Source organism: Aquarana catesbeiana, linkage group LG01, assembly GCF_042186555.1.
Source record: "Aquarana catesbeiana isolate 2022-GZ linkage group LG01, ASM4218655v1, whole genome shotgun sequence".
Classification (NCBI taxonomy): domain Eukaryota; kingdom Metazoa; phylum Chordata; class Amphibia; order Anura; family Ranidae; genus Aquarana; species Aquarana catesbeiana.
In genome coordinates this window covers 863,493,973-863,511,762 of record NC_133324.1, presented here as the reverse complement: position 1 = coordinate 863,511,762, position 17,790 = coordinate 863,493,973, and the positions used below count along the sequence as shown (strand labels likewise).

Genomic DNA, 17,790 nt, shown 5'->3' with positions numbered 1-17,790 from the left:
AGCTCCCCACTATGCTCTCCACCCCACCGCGCTCTCCAGTCCCCCCCCTGCTCTCCGCCCCTCCATGCTCTCCAGCCCACTATGCTTTCCAGCTCCCCCTCACAGTGCTCTTCAGCTCCCCGAGTGCTCTATGCCCCCCATGTGCTCCCTGGCTCCTCCCAGTGCTCTCCACCCCCATACTTTTTGCTCCCCCAGTGCTCTCTGCCCCCCCCCACACCAGTGCTCTCTCGCTCCCCCAGTGCTCTCCCGCTCCCCCCCTACTCTCTGCCCCCCTGTGCTCTTCACCCCCCCAGTGCTCTCAGCCTGGCTGCTCTCTACCCCCCGTGCTCTCCGCCTCACTCCCATGCTATCTGCCACCCCTGTGCTCTTTCTCGGCCCCACTCACCCCCCGCAGCTCTGCAAGGTTCCAGTCTCCTTTCTCCCGCTGGCTGCTGCAGGGGATCTGTCAGGATGGAGAGCGGGGAGGGGACCAGTCTCATGGATTGCTCAGTCTAAAATGCCTGGGCCCCTTTTTTTTGTCCCAGTCCGGGCCTGATGGGGAAGGTGAGCAGCGTCGACAGCAAGGACCGATAGCCCTGGAGTGAGAAGAGCTCTGAAGACCTCCAAGGAACGGAGGACAGGCTGACTGGGACCCAGAAAACAAAGACGGGAAGAAGGTGCTGGCGGCCAGGGACCACTCAATCTCACAGCAAACAGATCCTCTTTAAGGAGGAGAACACTGTCCCCACCCGGAACAAGAATGGACCCTGTCTGCTGCTGGCCGTCATGAACATCCTGCTGGCATGGAAGGTACTGTACCAAGCATCACACAAACCTTCCCACAGACAGGGACTGCAGACTGGCACATAGGGCACAGGAGGGGCTGCATACAGGGACAGGGCTAGGGATCTCTCTATCACCCCTCTCTCTTTCTCACCTCACCCTCTCTCTCTCCCCCCCCGGCATTGGCTGCATATGTCTGATGGGTGAGGAGGGTGCCCTGGAAGTGGTGCTGATCCCATTATGGGCGTGAGTGGGGCCTCATGTCTACGTTTTGCCTAAGGCCTCACAAAGCCTAGAGCCGCCTCTGGTCACATTTGCTTTGTAGAACTCTATGATTACAGCAATCTAGAGATATTCTAATTTCCACAAGGAATTGGATTACTCCTAAAAAGGACTGAAGGATAGAGAGAAACAGGTGATAACATTGTCCTGTCACAAGACCATAATGTTGGAGGAGACTTTCTCCCTTCCACAGCATTGAAATGAGCCCAAAGAGCGGCATTCATTTGGTTTGCATTAATAAAGGGGGAAAATGACAAAAGTTTTCAAGCTGATCACACAGGGGGAGATTTACTAAAATGGGAGCACTCAGAATCTAGTGCCGCTTTGCATGGTAGCCAATCAGCTTCTAATTGCAGCTTGTTCAATTAAGATTTGACGGTAAAACCTGGGAGCTGATTGGTTTCTGTGCAGGGCTGCACCAGATTTAGAATTTTCCAGTTTTAGTAAATCCCCCCCACAGTGTATAAAGCAAACAACTTATTCTATAAGTACCTTAAATAATAATAATTCTGAAATTATTACTTTTTTCAAGTATGATTTTCACCTTGAAATAGGCCAGAATGTTAAGCGCAATATACTGTTTAGGCTTCTGTAGACCAGCCTTTTTCAACCAGGATGCCTTAAGGTTTCTTCGGGGGTGCCTTGTCAAAATGTCTAAAAATTGATCAAAAGTTGTATACAAGACAACAGGTGGATCAAACCTTCCTTTTAGTTACACAAAGCCACAGGTTTCCATTGTGCACCATTATGACTTTCTAGACACTGGCATCCTAACAACCAATGATGTCATCAGTTGATAAGGAGGATGTCTGTTTCCTCCACAGCATCCTTGTTTGACCCTCCTGTGCCCATCTCCATCAGCACTGGGGTGACATTAGCTGACTGATCGAGAGAAATTGAGGGAGAAGAGAAACATTGGAATACTAGCCGGTACCAGTGTGCAAAAGTGTATTTGCTTTGGAAGAATAAATCACTTCCAGCATTGGGTGTCCTACGTGTGGATGTTGCTGCATTATGTAAATCTATTAGAAAAGTTTTTTACATTTTAGAAAGGAGTGCCTCAAGACTGTCCATAATTTTAAAGGGTATCTTGACTGAAAAAAGATTGAGAGACTCTAGACATCCAAAAATTAATTGACCGCATGGAAAATTATTTTTACCAGTCCACACCTCATCTTGGCCCCTCTCTCATCTTCACTCTTTACGAGAATGTACATGGACAACTCAGAGCTATTGAATCCCATGCAATGCAGGACAACATATTACAAAGCATGTATTTGCCCCATCCTTAGAGTGCATTGGTCATAGACTTTTAGACCTGTTTGTATTTCGATCATACAAGCCCTCATTCTTCCTCTGTCTCACTCTCTCTTTATTTCCTAAGTAGAGAACACACACATGCTGCACAGAGACCTAAAGCTTTAGAGAGGTGGAATCTAATATATAAAAATGGTGTCATGCGTCTGCTGGCCAGCTTGAGGCTTTTATTGTAATTATATGTATTACAGTGTAGATAAAATATCGAATTATTAGCAGAGCTGCTGACAGGCTATCACAATGTGGCTGATTTACTAAAGGAGTAAACCCTGTCTGTGTTGGAAAGTGAACTTTTACTTTGCAAGGAATTTTGCTTTTAGCTTAGTGAATGAGTTGAAGTTGTGCTGATTTAAATCATCCAATCATGTTCAATCAAGAATATCGTTTTTTTTTTTTTGTTTAGATTTTTTTTTATACTTTTTGCATAGTGAATTTTCACCACAATTAATAAACAAAAATTAATTTGGAAAATTAACAGGCTTTACTCCTTTCAGCCGCAATAAATCAAAATGTCTTAAAGCTGTTTTTTTTTTTTACATTTGTAATTCAGGATATAGTAGCATGTGGGATCCATACATAGGGCCTTTTAACTGCTGAGAAGCTACAAGTGCCAGCATTGCCATAAGGTTTCATACTGCTGCCTTGTAATTTCAGAATTTATCAGAAAAAAAAACAGGTTTAGCTTTATTATTATGCAAAATGTTGTGAAGAAGGGGAGATAAGTTGTGTGATTGGTTCCTTTGTTGTTGACGGTGTTCTTGTCCTGAACAAAAGGTCCCGGTGATCTTGTAATGTTCCTGTGAAGGATATGAGAGAATTAGCTGTGATTGGGACTTGGGTTTTTCTGTGAATTGATAGAAAAAGCTGAAGAGGCGTAGTAATAAGACTGGTCTACTTGTTTAGTGCTGCATTCTCCCGCTAGTATTTTTATTTTTCATTAGGTAATAATTTTTTATTGGCATAATTTGGCATAATTTTTCATTATGCCAACTGACACTTTTGCACAGCAAAACTTCATAGTAACATGCACACATAGGAAGGGGTACAGGACATTTAAATCAGGTCAGTGACTTCGCAGTTTTTCCTCTATGGAACACGGTCACTAGCCTTCCTTTGAGTGTATGTCAGAGCAAAATTATATATACGGTGTATATGTGTGTGTGTATATATATATATATATATCTCACAAAAGTGAGTACACCCCTCACATTTTTTAAATATTTTATTATATATTTTCATATTACAACACTGAAGAAATGACACTTTGTTACAATGTAAAGTAGTGAGTGTACAGCTTGTATAACAGTGTAAATTAGCTGTCCACTCAAAATAAGTCAACACACAGCCATTAATGTCTAAACCGCTGGCAACAAAAGTGAGTACACCCCTAAGTAAAAATGTCCAAATTGGGCCCAAAGTGTCAATATTTTGTGTGGCCACCATTATTTTCCAGCACTGCCTTAACCCTCTTGGGCATGGAGTTCACCAGAGCTTCACAGGTTGCCACTGGAGTCCTCTTCCAGTCCTCCATGATGATATCATGGAGCTGGAGGATGTTAGAGACCTTGCGCTCCTCCACCTTCCGCTTGAGGATGCCCCACAGATGCCCAATAGGGTTTACTTCTGGAGATAGGCTTGGCCAGTCCATTACCTTTACCCTAAGCTCCTTTAGCAAGACCGTGGTTGTCTTGGAGGTGTATTTGGGGTCGTTATCATGTTGGACTACTGCCCTGCAGCCCAGTCTCCGTAAGGGAGGGGATAACGCTCTGCTTCAGTATGTCACAGTACATGTTGGCATTCATGGTTCCCTCAATGAACTGTAGCTCCCCAGTGCCGGCAGCACTCATGCAGCCCCAGACCATGACACTCCCACCACCATGCTTGACGGTAGGCAAGACACACTTGTCCTTGTACTCCTCACCTGGTTACAGCCACACACGCTTGACACCATCTGAACCAAATAAGTTTATCTTGGTCTCATCAGACCACAGGACATGGTTCCAGTAATCCATGTCCTTAGTCTGCTTGTCTTTAGCAAACTGTCTGCGGGCTCTCTTGTGCATCATGTTTAGAAGAGGCTTCCTTCTGGGACGACAGCTATGCATACCAATTTGATGCAGTGTGCGGCGTATGGACTGAGCACTGACAGGCTGACCCCCCACCCCTTCAACCTCTGCAGCAATGCTTGCAGCACTCATACGTCTATTTCCCAAAGACAATCTCTGAATATGACGCTGAGCATGTTCACTCAACTTCTTTGGTCGACCATGGCGAGGCCTGTTCTGAGTGGAACCTGTCCTGTTAAACTGCTGTATGGTCTTGGCCACCATGCTGCAGCTCAGTTTCAGGGTCTTGGGAATCTTCTTATAGCCTAGGCCATCTTTATGTAGAGAAATAATTATTTTTTTTAGATCCTCAGAGAGTTCTTTGCATGAGGTGCCATGTTGAACTTTCAGTGACCAGTATGAGAGAGTGAGAGTGATAACACCAAATTTAACACACCTGCTTCCCATTCACACCTGAGACCTTGTAACACTAATGAGTCACATGACACCAGGGAGGGAAAATGGCTAATTGGGCCCAATTTGGACATTTTCACTTAGGGGTGTACTCACTTTTGTTGCCAGCGGTTTAGACATTAATGGCTGTGTGTTGAGTTATTTTGAGGGGACAGCAAATGTACACTGTTATACAGGCTGTACACTCACTACTTTACATTGTAGCAAAGTGTCATTTCTTCAGTGTTGTCACCTGAAAAGATATAATAAAATATTTATAAAAATGTGAGGGGTGTTCTCACTTTTGTTAGATACTGTGTGTGTATATATATATATATATATATATATATATATATATATATATAGTATTCAGTATATCTCCCCAATACATGCACATTTCCTCATGTTTTTCACTTTAAATATGCTGCAAGTACAGACAAATACCTATTGAACCTACATGAAATCCGGTGTACTTCTAACTTGTTTGCACTGACAAGGCTTGGGGTTGATTTACTAAAGGCAAATAGACTGTGCAGTTGCTCCAGAGCTTAGTAAATGAGGTAAAGCTTCACTTTGCAAAGAGTACCCAATAAAAAAAAATTGCATTTTTCCTTGCACATGATTGGATGATGGAAGTCAGCAGAGCTTCTGCTAATAAACCAAGCTCTGGAGCAAATTCCTTTGCAGAGTGCATCTGCACTTGCAAAGTGCACAGTCTATTTGCCTTTAGTGAATATACTAATCTCTGGAGCAACAGCTCTTCCAGAGTACTTTGCACAGTGTATTTGTCTTTAGTAAATCAACCCCAATACCTCTACTGCACTGAAATCCCAGATAGTGTTAAGGCCTGCCCACGTCTCCTTGTTGGACTACAAATCACCCCCCCTTCTCTCCATCTTAAAGAGGAACTGCAGTCTGCTAACATAATTTGTAATAAAAACATCTTTGCTATTCTGAAGCTTCCCTCCAACCACTTTGCATATTATTTTATATATAGTTTTATATATTCTGTATTTGCCAAATATGCTGCAGAAATCTCCCTCCACTAAGTCTGTCTGCAGCCATTTTAACTGTGGGCAGCTGAAGCTGCTGCCTGTTCACTTCCTGGATTCACACAGAGGCACACCTCCAGCTCTGCAGCTTTCATTGGACCTCTTATGACTCATCCCCCCTCCCTTTCTGGCAAACTCTCACGAGAGTGAGAGAGAGCTGTGCATGATGTCATAAGCCTAGGCTAATGACCAGAAACAGGAAGTGGACTGTAGAAGGTATTTACTGGCAGAAAAAAAAATGTTTTACTCTTCGAAGTTAAAACAACAAGGGCAGAAGATTTAATAGATGGAAAGATGAAAACATTACTGAAGGTCCGCTTTAATAACAGAAGGGGTATGTGTTTTGTAGTCCAGCAGGGAAGAGCTCAGACAGGGCTGACAACACTAATTGAGATTTCAGTGCAGTAAAGTCAGATATTGCTCACTGCCAGGAGTTAGGCATTCAGTCTTCTCAAAGAGGATAGTTTAATGCTAAGATATTAATAATAATAGTATGCATATTTTGGGTGTGGACATAGGAATGTTTATCTGCACAGTCCAGGCACATAACGTCTGTAAAGCCTCTAAGTTAGGTTGGAGACTCAAAAAAAAAAAGATGCCTAAACCCAATTTTCAATTATTTAGAAGACACAGCAGGAACTTAAAATGTAATCTACATGGTCATACATGCAAATATACTTGTCCCACTTGTATATAAAAGGGGTCAGAGTATCCGGTGAGTTCTCTCGAAGTTTGGGAAGTGTGCACAGCAGGTGGAAAGCACTTTATTAGGTGGCACAGATGGCGTGATATAAAGTTTACAGCATAAGAAGTGGAGTGATTTGTTTTACACATTGGCACTGAGGCAGTGGATATATTGGAGCACGGAGCATTGCTTTGTTTGCATCATGGGACATTTTGCAATATTGTAGGATAGTTTTTTACGCTTTTAAGATAAATTGTTTATTTATGTGATGTGACATTGCACTTCACAAAGGTTGGAACTTGCACTTTATAATTTTGTGAGCACTGTTTTAGTATTGCATAGGAGGGTCTATAGTTTCAAGCACTGTATAATTTAGATGGTTTACTCTGCAAGTACAGTTGCTCCAGAGCTTAGTAAATGAAATAAAGCTTTGCAAAAAATATCCAATCACATGCAAGGAAAAAAAAAAATAACCGCATTTTTGCTTGCACATGATTGGATGGTGGAATTCAGCAGAGCTTCCCCTCATTTACTAAGCTCTGGAGCAACTGCCCTTGCAGAGTGCAAAGTGCAGTCTATTTGTCTTTAGTAAATCCACCCCAATGCGTCCCTTTAATCTGCCCCGTTATCACAAGTTGTCATGGGCTCTATTTATCACTGGTTCCATTGGCTTTGCAGTGTCACATAAGCTGACATAGGACTAGGGTTGCCACATCATCCCTTTAATCCAGGACACATATGAATTCCACAGGTTCTAAGGCTGATTTAATGAAGATAAGGCACCAAGTGACTTTAATTACCACCTTAATCAGCCACAGAACCTGTGTAATTTAATATGTGTCCTGGATTAAAGGGAATATGTGATAACCCTACATAGGACTGCATTCGGTGTTTATTGAGACCATTTTTCATGTTGCCCAAAACAACCAATCAGATGCATTCTTTCATTTTTCGTCCTGCGCTGGCAGATGTATCTCTGAACAGGAAGCTCACTGGAAATGTCTACATTGCGTAATACAGTACATAACTTTAATGTTTTATACATCTGCTCACCAGCGTGACATGTAACAATTAACATATGTTCACCCAGGCTGGCTATCAGGAATGGAGACCGCTCACAGTCCTATGTTCCTGTGTTTCTGATTAGCATTTGCATTGTGTTATGATTTGGTCGTAAATTCATCAGGCTGTACTAAGTGTATACTACAGGCTTTTTGGCCCTCATGGATTTTTTAAAGGAGCCTATAAATCAAATTGACATTTGAACGGCTGAAGGTCATTATTTCCTTCAGTTATGGGATTGACTGTCAGCCCAGCACAGTCAGAGTGCATTTGCTAAATGACTCAATGTACACGTGAAATAGAAAGTTCGCTGTTTTCTATTAGACATGCTTCCTACGGTAAATAGGCAGAGTAAACTAACATCCATCTACTAATTACGCCGTGATTTCTGATCATTTATATTTTGCTTGTATAGGTTCTTCATAGTTGGAAGCATTTTTCCATAATTTCCAGGGACACTTTGTTGGTAAGCCCGGTAATAATGTTTGCCGACAAGCGCAGAACAATGCATTCTCCGTTTTATTACCTCCTGCTGAACTGCTTTATAAAATACTTTTTTTATTGAATTTAAAATACAGGACTCCTATAAATATCATTTAAAAAGCCCACTGAAAATTGAAATGTGATAAGAGCTGAATCTAATTCAGCAAAAGAAGAGATGTTATCATGCACTTAGACAAAACTGAAAACGTGGCCATTTCTGGGGCAAAATATTGACACAAATTTAAAAGAAATCCTGGGACATTCCAGGCAATCAGAGATAGTCAATAACTTAGTTACTTATGTCCTGACATAGCACGGTGAACGTCAGCTTTGTAATGCATCAGAAATCACATTATATCATGTCTGCAATGCTTCTTATAAAGATCCCCAGCTGCTGTGTTTTTTATTACTATTTTCCCATGTTCTTTAGTAACAAACTAAGCAAATTTCAAAAACCATTACTATAAATTTGATGTATACATGTACAATATGTAAAGAAATAAATCAATAATAACGCAGGATTAGTACTATTTACCATTGAAAAATCTGCTACATACATACATATATACAGTATATATAAATATAAATACAACCCCAATTCCAAAAAAAGTTGGGATGCTGTGTAAAACCTACATAAGAACAGAATGCGATGATTTGAAAATCTCATAAACACAGAATTTATTCACAATAGAATAATAGAAAACATATCAAATGTTTAAACTGAGAAAATGTAAAATTTTAAGAAAGAAAGGTCATTTTGAAATTGATTGCAGCAACACATCTCAAAAAAGTTGGGGCAGGGCAACAAAAAGCTGGCAACTTTGTGAAACAAAAAAAAAAAAAGCTGGCAAAGTAAGTGGTACTAGCAAAGAAGATTAAAAAAAAATATATATATATATACCGGTGTGTGTGTGTATGTATATATGTATATATATATATATATATATATATATATATATATATATATATAATGTCCTCTAGGGCATCAGTAAAGCCTTCAGGATGCACATATAAGTTATTGGATCACTTCTCTCCCCTGTGCATGTCCTGTGTGTTTTTGTTTTTTTTTGTATGACGTTGGCGCAGGCACAGCAGACCAAACATTTGAATGAGCTGCTGTACCTTTGGGAAGCACAGGAAAAACAAGTCCCTGCACCTTTTAAATTGCAGCTGCAAGGAAAAACACCATGTGATTTTACGCACCTGAAAACGAGCTGTACCCCTGCGCATCTGCACAGTGTTTTGCCTGCAGGGGTGAGAATACATGCTTTTTACATGCTTTCCCGCACCCGCATATATCTGAACCTAGGCTAAGTGTGTTAACACAGTGATCCACTGCTGGCCAAAGACCAGAGCACTTTTTGCGATTTGGCACTGCGTCGCTTTAACTGAAAATTGCGCGGTCGTGCGACGTGGCTCCCAAACAAAATTGATGTCCTTTTTTTCCCACAAATAGAGCTTTCTTTTGGTGGTATTTGATCACCTCTGTGGTTTTTATTTTTTGCGCTATAAGCAAAAATAGAGCAACAATTTTGAAAAAACGCATTATTCTTTACTTTTTGCTATAATAAATATCCCCAGAAAATATATAAAAAAAATTTTTTTTATTCCTCAGTTTATGTATTCTACATATTTTTGGTAAAAAAAATCCCAATAAGCATTTATTGATTGGTTTGTGCAAAAGTTATAGTGTCTACAAAATATGGGATAGTTTTATGGAATTTTTATTAATAATTTGTTTTTTTTACCAATAATGGCGGCGATCTGCGATTTTTATCATGACTGCAACATTATGGTGGACACATCGGACAATTTTGACACATTTTTGAGACCATTGTCATTTTCACAGCGATCAGTGCTATAAAATTGCACTGATTACTGTAAAAATGACACTGGCAGTGAAGGGGTTAACCACTAGGGGGCTAGGGAGGGGTTAAGTGTGTCCTAGGGGAGTGATTCTAACTGTGGGGGTGGGGGGGCTGTGTGTGATACATCACTGATCACCTCTCCCGATCACAGGGAGCTGTGATCAGTGACAATGTCACTAGGCAGAACGGGGAGATGCTTGTTTACATTAGCATCTCCCCATTCTTCCTCTCTGTGAGACAATCGCGGGTATCCCCGCGGACATTGAGTCCACAGGACCCGAGATCCTACTCATGGAGCTCGCGGCGCACACGCGATGGTACGGCGGTAAATTCAAAGGGACGTACAGGCACGCCCGTTTGCGCAGCCGTCCCATTCTGCCGACGTATAAGTACATGCGGCGGTCGGCAAGCTGTTAAAGTGTATATAAACAATAGCAATTAACTTCTCTTACTTGCTCCTTTTTGGTCTTTTAAAGTATAACAAGTGCAGAGGGGTTAGAATGCTTGTCAGTTTTTCTTCCTGTCTGCTCCCCGGTTAATGAGACCCCCCCCCTTTTTTTGTCTTGTTTACCATTATCATTGAAAGTGAAAGTCAAAGAAAATCCCAAATTTTGGGTTGTTCCCAGAAAAGTAATAGAGGGGAAATCTTCCAATAAGGACACTATTTCTGGTAACCTGGGGGCCCCAAGGAATTACCTTAATTTGCAGGGATTTCCTCTCTTTTTTTGTTTGGCTATGGGACAGGATTTGAAGGAAAATCTCCACAATGGGACACAGATGGCGAAAAAAATCTGACAGGGGTTATAACCCTCCCTTACTCTATCCAAAATGAAAAAAAAAAGTTTTGTCTATATTTCTACTTTAAATATACCATTGGAAGCATTTTGTTATATCTGTTGATCCTGTCTGGAAACTTGTGAACTTCCTCTGTCTGCACTGCATTGTTACCAGCTCTTTCTCTGTGCACTACACAATACCCCTCCCTGTGTTATGGTGACCAGGAGAGGAAGAGGTGTTCTGTAGTCCTAAAACCCTACTAAGTGAAGGGTTGTCACCCTAAGATAGGAAGTATGTTACTGGCAGAATAATTACAAGAAAATAAAGAAAAAACGCCTGTAAAAAATATTGTAGCCACCACATCTAAGGACCGATACTCTGCAATATATTATGTTTTTAATCTTGGGTTAAGATACACTTTTTAAGTCGAACTCCTGACAAGCAGAAGCCAATCATAGCAGATCCTGCTGGAATTATTACCATGGCAGCTGGACACAGCGGTTATTCTGTGTAATAGTGTAGAAAGCTACTTCGGCCTTATTAGTGCAAATCACAGTCACCCTATGTGGTCTGATAACATCAAGGACTGTAGGAAACTTGTAATGAGAAATTAAATAAAGGGTTTTTATAAAGATTCTTTCTTAATTAACCATAATTAGCCCGTCATTAATCTCATCCTTTCTCTTCACTCCTGTCATTTTACTGTTTTTTGTGAACATTTGCCTAATTTTTATTTTTGTAGTGTTTGTAAAGAAAAAAAAAAAAGTTAAAATGTTAAGCCCTTTATGAATTCACCAAGTGTTGTAGAAGCAACAAAATTTAGTAGCAGGATACACAGAATACATTTTGAAAAAAGCAGAAAAAAAATGTAATTTATAATCTTTTACATTTTTGCTTTTAAAACATGTAGAAAATCAAATATTTGATGGACAATGTCACCCCGTTTGTCCCAAAAATAAAATGAGGCAAATTTTCTAAAGGAGTTAAAAATCCGCACAAACCAAACTGTTAATATTCACTTAATTTTATCCAGTCATATGAAAAGCAAATTCCTTTTTACTTATTGCATTTGCACATGATTTGGGTATTCAAAGTGTAAATAAATGTACTTTCACATGGTTGGAAAACGGAAGTGAATAGTCACACACCTTTGTACTAAGAGCCCCAGCTCCTTTGGTAAATCAGGCCAACTTTTAAGAAATTAAATCACTATCACCATTTGTAAAAATGTGTCTGGTCCATAAAGGATAAAGCAACTTTAAAAAAAGATATAAAATAAATATATTTAAGATAAAGATATTTGTATATAATACTGCCACAATAAAGATGTTCTAACTGGAACTTTAGTATTACTATATTATGTTTACTATATTTTATATAATGAAGTCCTAACCAAAATAATATAACGTTAAATTGACTAAGGAATCTCAAAAATTGTTGACTCGTATTTGTCCATATACATTCTGTATATATGTAGCTGATCTTCATCGGCATAAAAGGTGTTAAAAAAAAAAATATGACGATGTGCAGTAGTGAGCTTCAGAGGTGATAGTAACTGTTCACCAACATTTCCATTAGGTTGGAAACGGTTTGAGGCCTATTCTATATGGCTGATTTACTAAAGTAGTTGTCTTCACTCAAAAATTGTGTAATTATCCATCCATGTGAAAGGCAAAATTCCTGTTCACTCTCAATTCCCAAATTCATTTTCACGTAAACATTCACACACATTTTTGAATGAAGATTCTTAAAGGCTAAGTTCACCTTCAATTAAAAAAAATATTAAATGTGCATTCTTTTACAGGTAAAAAAAAAAAAAAAAATTGCATTTAGACCCCTTTCACTCTGGGGCGGTTTGCAGGCGTTATTGCGCTAAAAATAGCGCCTGCAAACCGCCCCTAAACAGCCTCCGCTGTTTGTTCAGTGTGAAAGCCCGAGGGCTTTCACACTGAAGCGGTGCGCTGGCAGGAGAAGAAAAAATCTCCTGTCAGCCGCTTCTTTGGAGCGGTGAAGGAGAGGTGTATTCACCGCTCCTAAACCGCTCCTGCCCATTGAAATCAATGGGACAGCGCGGTAATACCGCAGCTATAGCCGCGCTATACGAGGGGTTTTAACCCTTTTTCGGCAGCCAGCGGGGGTTAAAACCGCAGCGCTAGCGGCCGAATACCGCGGTAAAACAGCGCTAAATATAGCGCTGTTTTACCGCCGACGCCCCCTACCACCCCAGTGTGAAAGGGGCCTTATTTTTTTTTTTTTAAACGGGAGCCTGCAAAATATTGCACACGTGATGGATAGGCTTGTAGTTTCTTTATTTAGGGATTCCTTTTAAAGAATGACATGGCTGTGCAGGCAAGCCCAGCAGCACCCGCGCTCTTTTCCAGATGTGATAACTGTGGGGAGAAGGACTCCCACTTCTGTCATTTTGAGGGGGGAAAGGTGTCATTGAGGGGTGGGGTGGGCTATAACATTTTGCAAGTTACACCTTACAGAAAAGTATAACATGTTCTAAAATGTAAACTTATTCTTTAAAATACAACTAAAGGCTTCTGTATGATGGTCTAAACAAGTTTTAAATCCAGTTATGATGAAGCACAAACCTTGTAAAGTGAACAAAAACTTTTGTTGCCTTTCCTGACTGAGCCAAATCCCCTCTTATTTGTGCCCATAACGTTCCCCCTCGCAGGCACTGCAGCTCACAATGGGAGGGTTTTAGCAACAGAGGCAATGCAGAAAGAAATGGGTGGGACTAGGTGTGGTCAGGGGCTGGCTGACAGTCTACAGGTTTGTGAATCAGCAGTGTATCCCACTGTAGTGCAAGAAAGCACAGCCTACATGAAGGTGGCAACTCTGCTCTGAATTCAGGAGCGTTGCCACCTCATCACAGGAAGCGGCATTAGATGGACTTTACTGGCAGGATCAACAAAGACTTCTGAGATGTATAGAGAGTAAGAGAAAAACGTAAGTGCTAATGCACCTGTAATTAAGTGCTGCAGCACAAACATTTTTTAAGGGGTGGACATAGTTCTGTTTTAACGCCTTCAGTAAAGTAGCCCAGTTGTAAGTCATTTAGAAAAAAAAAGGACAAAGAGTATTCCGTTTTCATTGTCTGACAATAGATTTGAACAATCTTACCGAAAAGCTATAACTGGAATTGCTTATCTTTGCAAATGATTTTGGCAAAGTGCATTGCTTGTTACATAAATCTTAGAAAAGGACGTAAGCAATTTAATTCCAGCCTGTACATCAACCTCACCTAACTAGACCAGGCACCGTCGAGCATTTACATTTGAATCCCCTGTAAAATTACCCCCATATCCATGCAGCAAATTCACATTTTCTTTTTATTTCTCTTTCTAGAGACCTCAGTGAAAACCAGATCCAGGCCATCCCAAGAAAGGCGTTCCGTGGAGCGGTAGATATTAAAAATCTGTAAGTATTTTCCTGTAGAGCTGTGTCGTTTGGGGTTTATGACATTGTGTAATGCAGTGCATACCTTAATACCACAGAACTAATGTTTTATGGGATTCAAACAATATTTTGACCTCTTTTCAAAAATGTATACCAGCAGAAGTTCTGCACAGGAAATCATTCTTACATGTAGAACTCATAAAGTGCGATTTCTAATCTCACTCTCCTGTTTTTCATAAAGATATTTTAAGAGATGTAATAAACATTTTAACCCCTTAAGTGAAACTAATAGTTAATTACTGGAAACAAAATGAATAGGCGGAGAAAATATATAGTGTGTGTGTATATAGATATATAGATATATCTATATTTCTATATATCTATATATAGATAGATATGCCTATATCTATATAGATTTAAATCTATCTATCTATCTATCTATCTATCTATCTATCTATCTATCTATCTCTCTATCCATCCAGTATCTCATAAAAGTGAGTACACCCCTCACATTTTTGTAAATATTTTATTCTGTCTTTTATTTGACAACACTGAAGAAATGACACTTTGCTACAATGTAAAGTAGTGAGTGTACAGCTTGTATTACAGTGTAAATTTGCTGTTCCCTTAAAATAACTCAAAACACAGCCATTAATGTCTAAACCGCTGGCAACAAAAGTGAGTACACCCCTAAGTGAAAATGTCCGAATTTGGCCCAAACTGACAATATTTTGTGTGGCCACCATTATTTTCCAGCACTGCCCTCTTGGGCATGAAGTTCACAGAGCTTCACAGGTTGCTTCACTCACTACTTTACATTGTAGCAAAGTGTAATTTCTTCCGCGTTGTCACATGAAAAGATATAATAAATATTTACAAAAATGTAAGGGGTGTACTCACTTTTGTGAGATACAGTGTATATGTGTGTGTGTGTGTGTATATATATATATATATATATATATATATATATATATATATATATATATATATATATATATATATATATATATATATACATACATACATATTATCACCAATTGTTGATTAGTTAGTGATTGTTTCTATAATTATTGAAATTCCAAAGGCATTTTATTCTACTTACACATTACAAAAGGTTGTCAATACAAGTTCAGAAAAGCGTTGTCCTGAGAATTTAAGGAGATTGCATTTTTTGAAATAACTGGTTTACAAATACATTTTTCTAAAACCTTTTCCTTTCCTTTATTTCATGTACAGAGAATCTTAACCTAAAGTTAGTGTAAATGTAGATTTTTCTTTTAACCTATTTCTGCATTTACACAGCAATCTTAAATCAGGAAGCCTCATTTCTGTGTTCTAAAATAAAGTATACCGAAACCCAAAAACAAAAAATAAATATATTGCAGTACGCCAGTGTTTGGATGTTGTGGCTGCATTCGTTTTCTCACTTTCAAACTTTGCATTATTTTCATCTTGTGATCCTGCCAGTAACAATTGTCCAGTACTAGGATGAGAGCACTTACTCACCTTTCTGTATCAGGATGACAGACACGAGATAGGACTACACAGATACCCACCTTTTCCGTTATCCTTAACATTATTATTATTATTATTATACAGGATTTATATAGCGCCGACAGTTTACGCAGCGCTTTACAACATTAGGGCAGACAGTACAAGTACAATACAATTCAATACAGGAGGAATCAGAGGGCCCTGCTCATTAGAGCTTACAATCTAGGAGATAGATGGGCATGGTTCTGTAGAGCTCAGAGATAGTTGGAAACAATGCTAATTGATATCAGTTCCACACATGCAGAAGGTACAGGAAGATATCACCTTTTTTTTTTTTACTTATCGAACAGATGTAACACAACAATTTGGTATGTTTTAACAGACGAGGATCAAATTGTTCATTGTTAAGCCGACCATAGCTGGATGGAATCTCAGCTGTCCCTGCTGATCCATACATTCAATCCAGGCGTTGGAAGGCTGATTGTACCCAAGTCACCCATTGATTGACTTGGGTACAACCATCATGTCAGATTTTTAGCATATGATTATTGCTAGCGGCTATTGCTCTTGTAAGCACAAAGCCTGGTGAATGTTACTCTTTTATTATGTTTTAAGCCCAGCATTAGGGAATGGGCTTTTTTAGTGATACTCTTGAGCATTAAAAGAGGATCCCCATACTCCCTCAGCACTCCACCGCCCCCCCCCCCCCCCCGTTCCTCTTTTGACCCCTTTGTGTTCATGAGTTGACAGCCACTGCATGGCAGACTCCCTACAAAGCAGTGAGGACAAATCAGAGAGGGTCAGTCCAGCAGATGTCTATCAACTATTAAAAATCTAGCCGTGTCTGTGGCTATGTTTTTAAAGCCAGAAATATCTATGAATATTACCACTGCCATTCAGCAAGAACTGGGTCCTTTAAAGCAGAATTGATCTTGCATAACCAGCAAATCAAAGAGCTAGAGACAGCAATATAGACAGCACAATGAATCTGGTCCATACCAACTAAATCACTACAATCTAATCTCACCAGTCTGTCCAAAAAACTAGATTTAGAAATCAGGTCCCTGTGGAATAATATTAGAGTTGTGGAACCACCCAAAACTATCTGTCTGTCAATTTTCTTTTTCATGGGTGTTATACCACATGTTAGAGAGGGTGCATTGCCTAGGCCTCCCATGGAATGACAGTCATTGCTCTCACATTACACTCCATAACACTTTCTCTTTATCTCCCATACTGGAAAGAAGGGATAAGGTTGGTATCCGTGGTGAAATGCAAATTGTCTGAAATAGTCCTTCTCTTCAAAAACATTCTTAAAGTGGAGCACCAAGCAATGTATAAACTGTAAATTTGTTTAACTGTACTTGTCATTTACACATAACCTTCATGTTGCCTCCTACGTAATCATATAAATAGCACTCCCATACAGTTTGCACTCCCAGAAGTTTGAATGCTCTGCCAGTTTTAGAAAATCATATCTGGCTGCAGTATGAACGAAACAGATACATTTTGTTAACACTAATCTATAGAAAGGCTTGTGTAGCAATCCTATATGGTATATAAAAATTTCACTGAAAGTGGAGTTGCCCTTTAAATAAATTCTGGCTTGGTGCCTGCTTGGCCTAATGTCTGCCTAGAGTGTCATATTAACTTTAAACCTAGAAAATATGAAATAAGTATAAAAACATGACAGCCTAAAAAAATCTTATTTAATTGATTCACGTGACTGTAACATTTTATCACAATGTGGTTGATTTCTTGGCGGGCTCACAGTGATCACAGAGCACCTTATCCTTCTACTTCCATGGCATGAAACAAGCCAGTGACACAAAATAGACCACATAGATTAAACAGTGATTTATCTTGGCAGTAGAGGAGCTAGAGCATGTTCTTATTTTTCCATACCAAAGGCTTTCTCTGCCAAAAATTCTTCCTAGGGATAAGATCATGTGAGTGCATTTACTTGCTGTTTCTCTATTGACACTTGTCCTTAGGTGAGTTTCTTACTGCACTTTACCATAGCCATACCATTGTTCACAGAAAGGTTATGGGAGAACTGGAGAAAGTGCAGAGAAGGGCAACGAAACTACTAAGAGGCATGG

General features: G+C 39.7%; 1 protein-coding gene across 10 annotated transcripts in view; it reads left to right on the top strand.

The window, feature by feature from the left end:
* SLIT2 (slit guidance ligand 2) overlaps positions 1 to 17,790 on the top strand; it is a 408,920-nt gene that overhangs the window by 248,566 nt on the left and 142,564 nt on the right. For all 10 annotated transcript variants that reach the window (XM_073609420.1, XM_073609430.1, XM_073609437.1 and 7 more), the window contains exon 5: positions 14,144 to 14,215. In XM_073609420.1, coding sequence (XP_073465521.1) covers positions 14,144 to 14,215 — 72 coding nt within the window. The remainder of the gene's footprint in view (positions 1 to 14,143; positions 14,216 to 17,790) is intronic.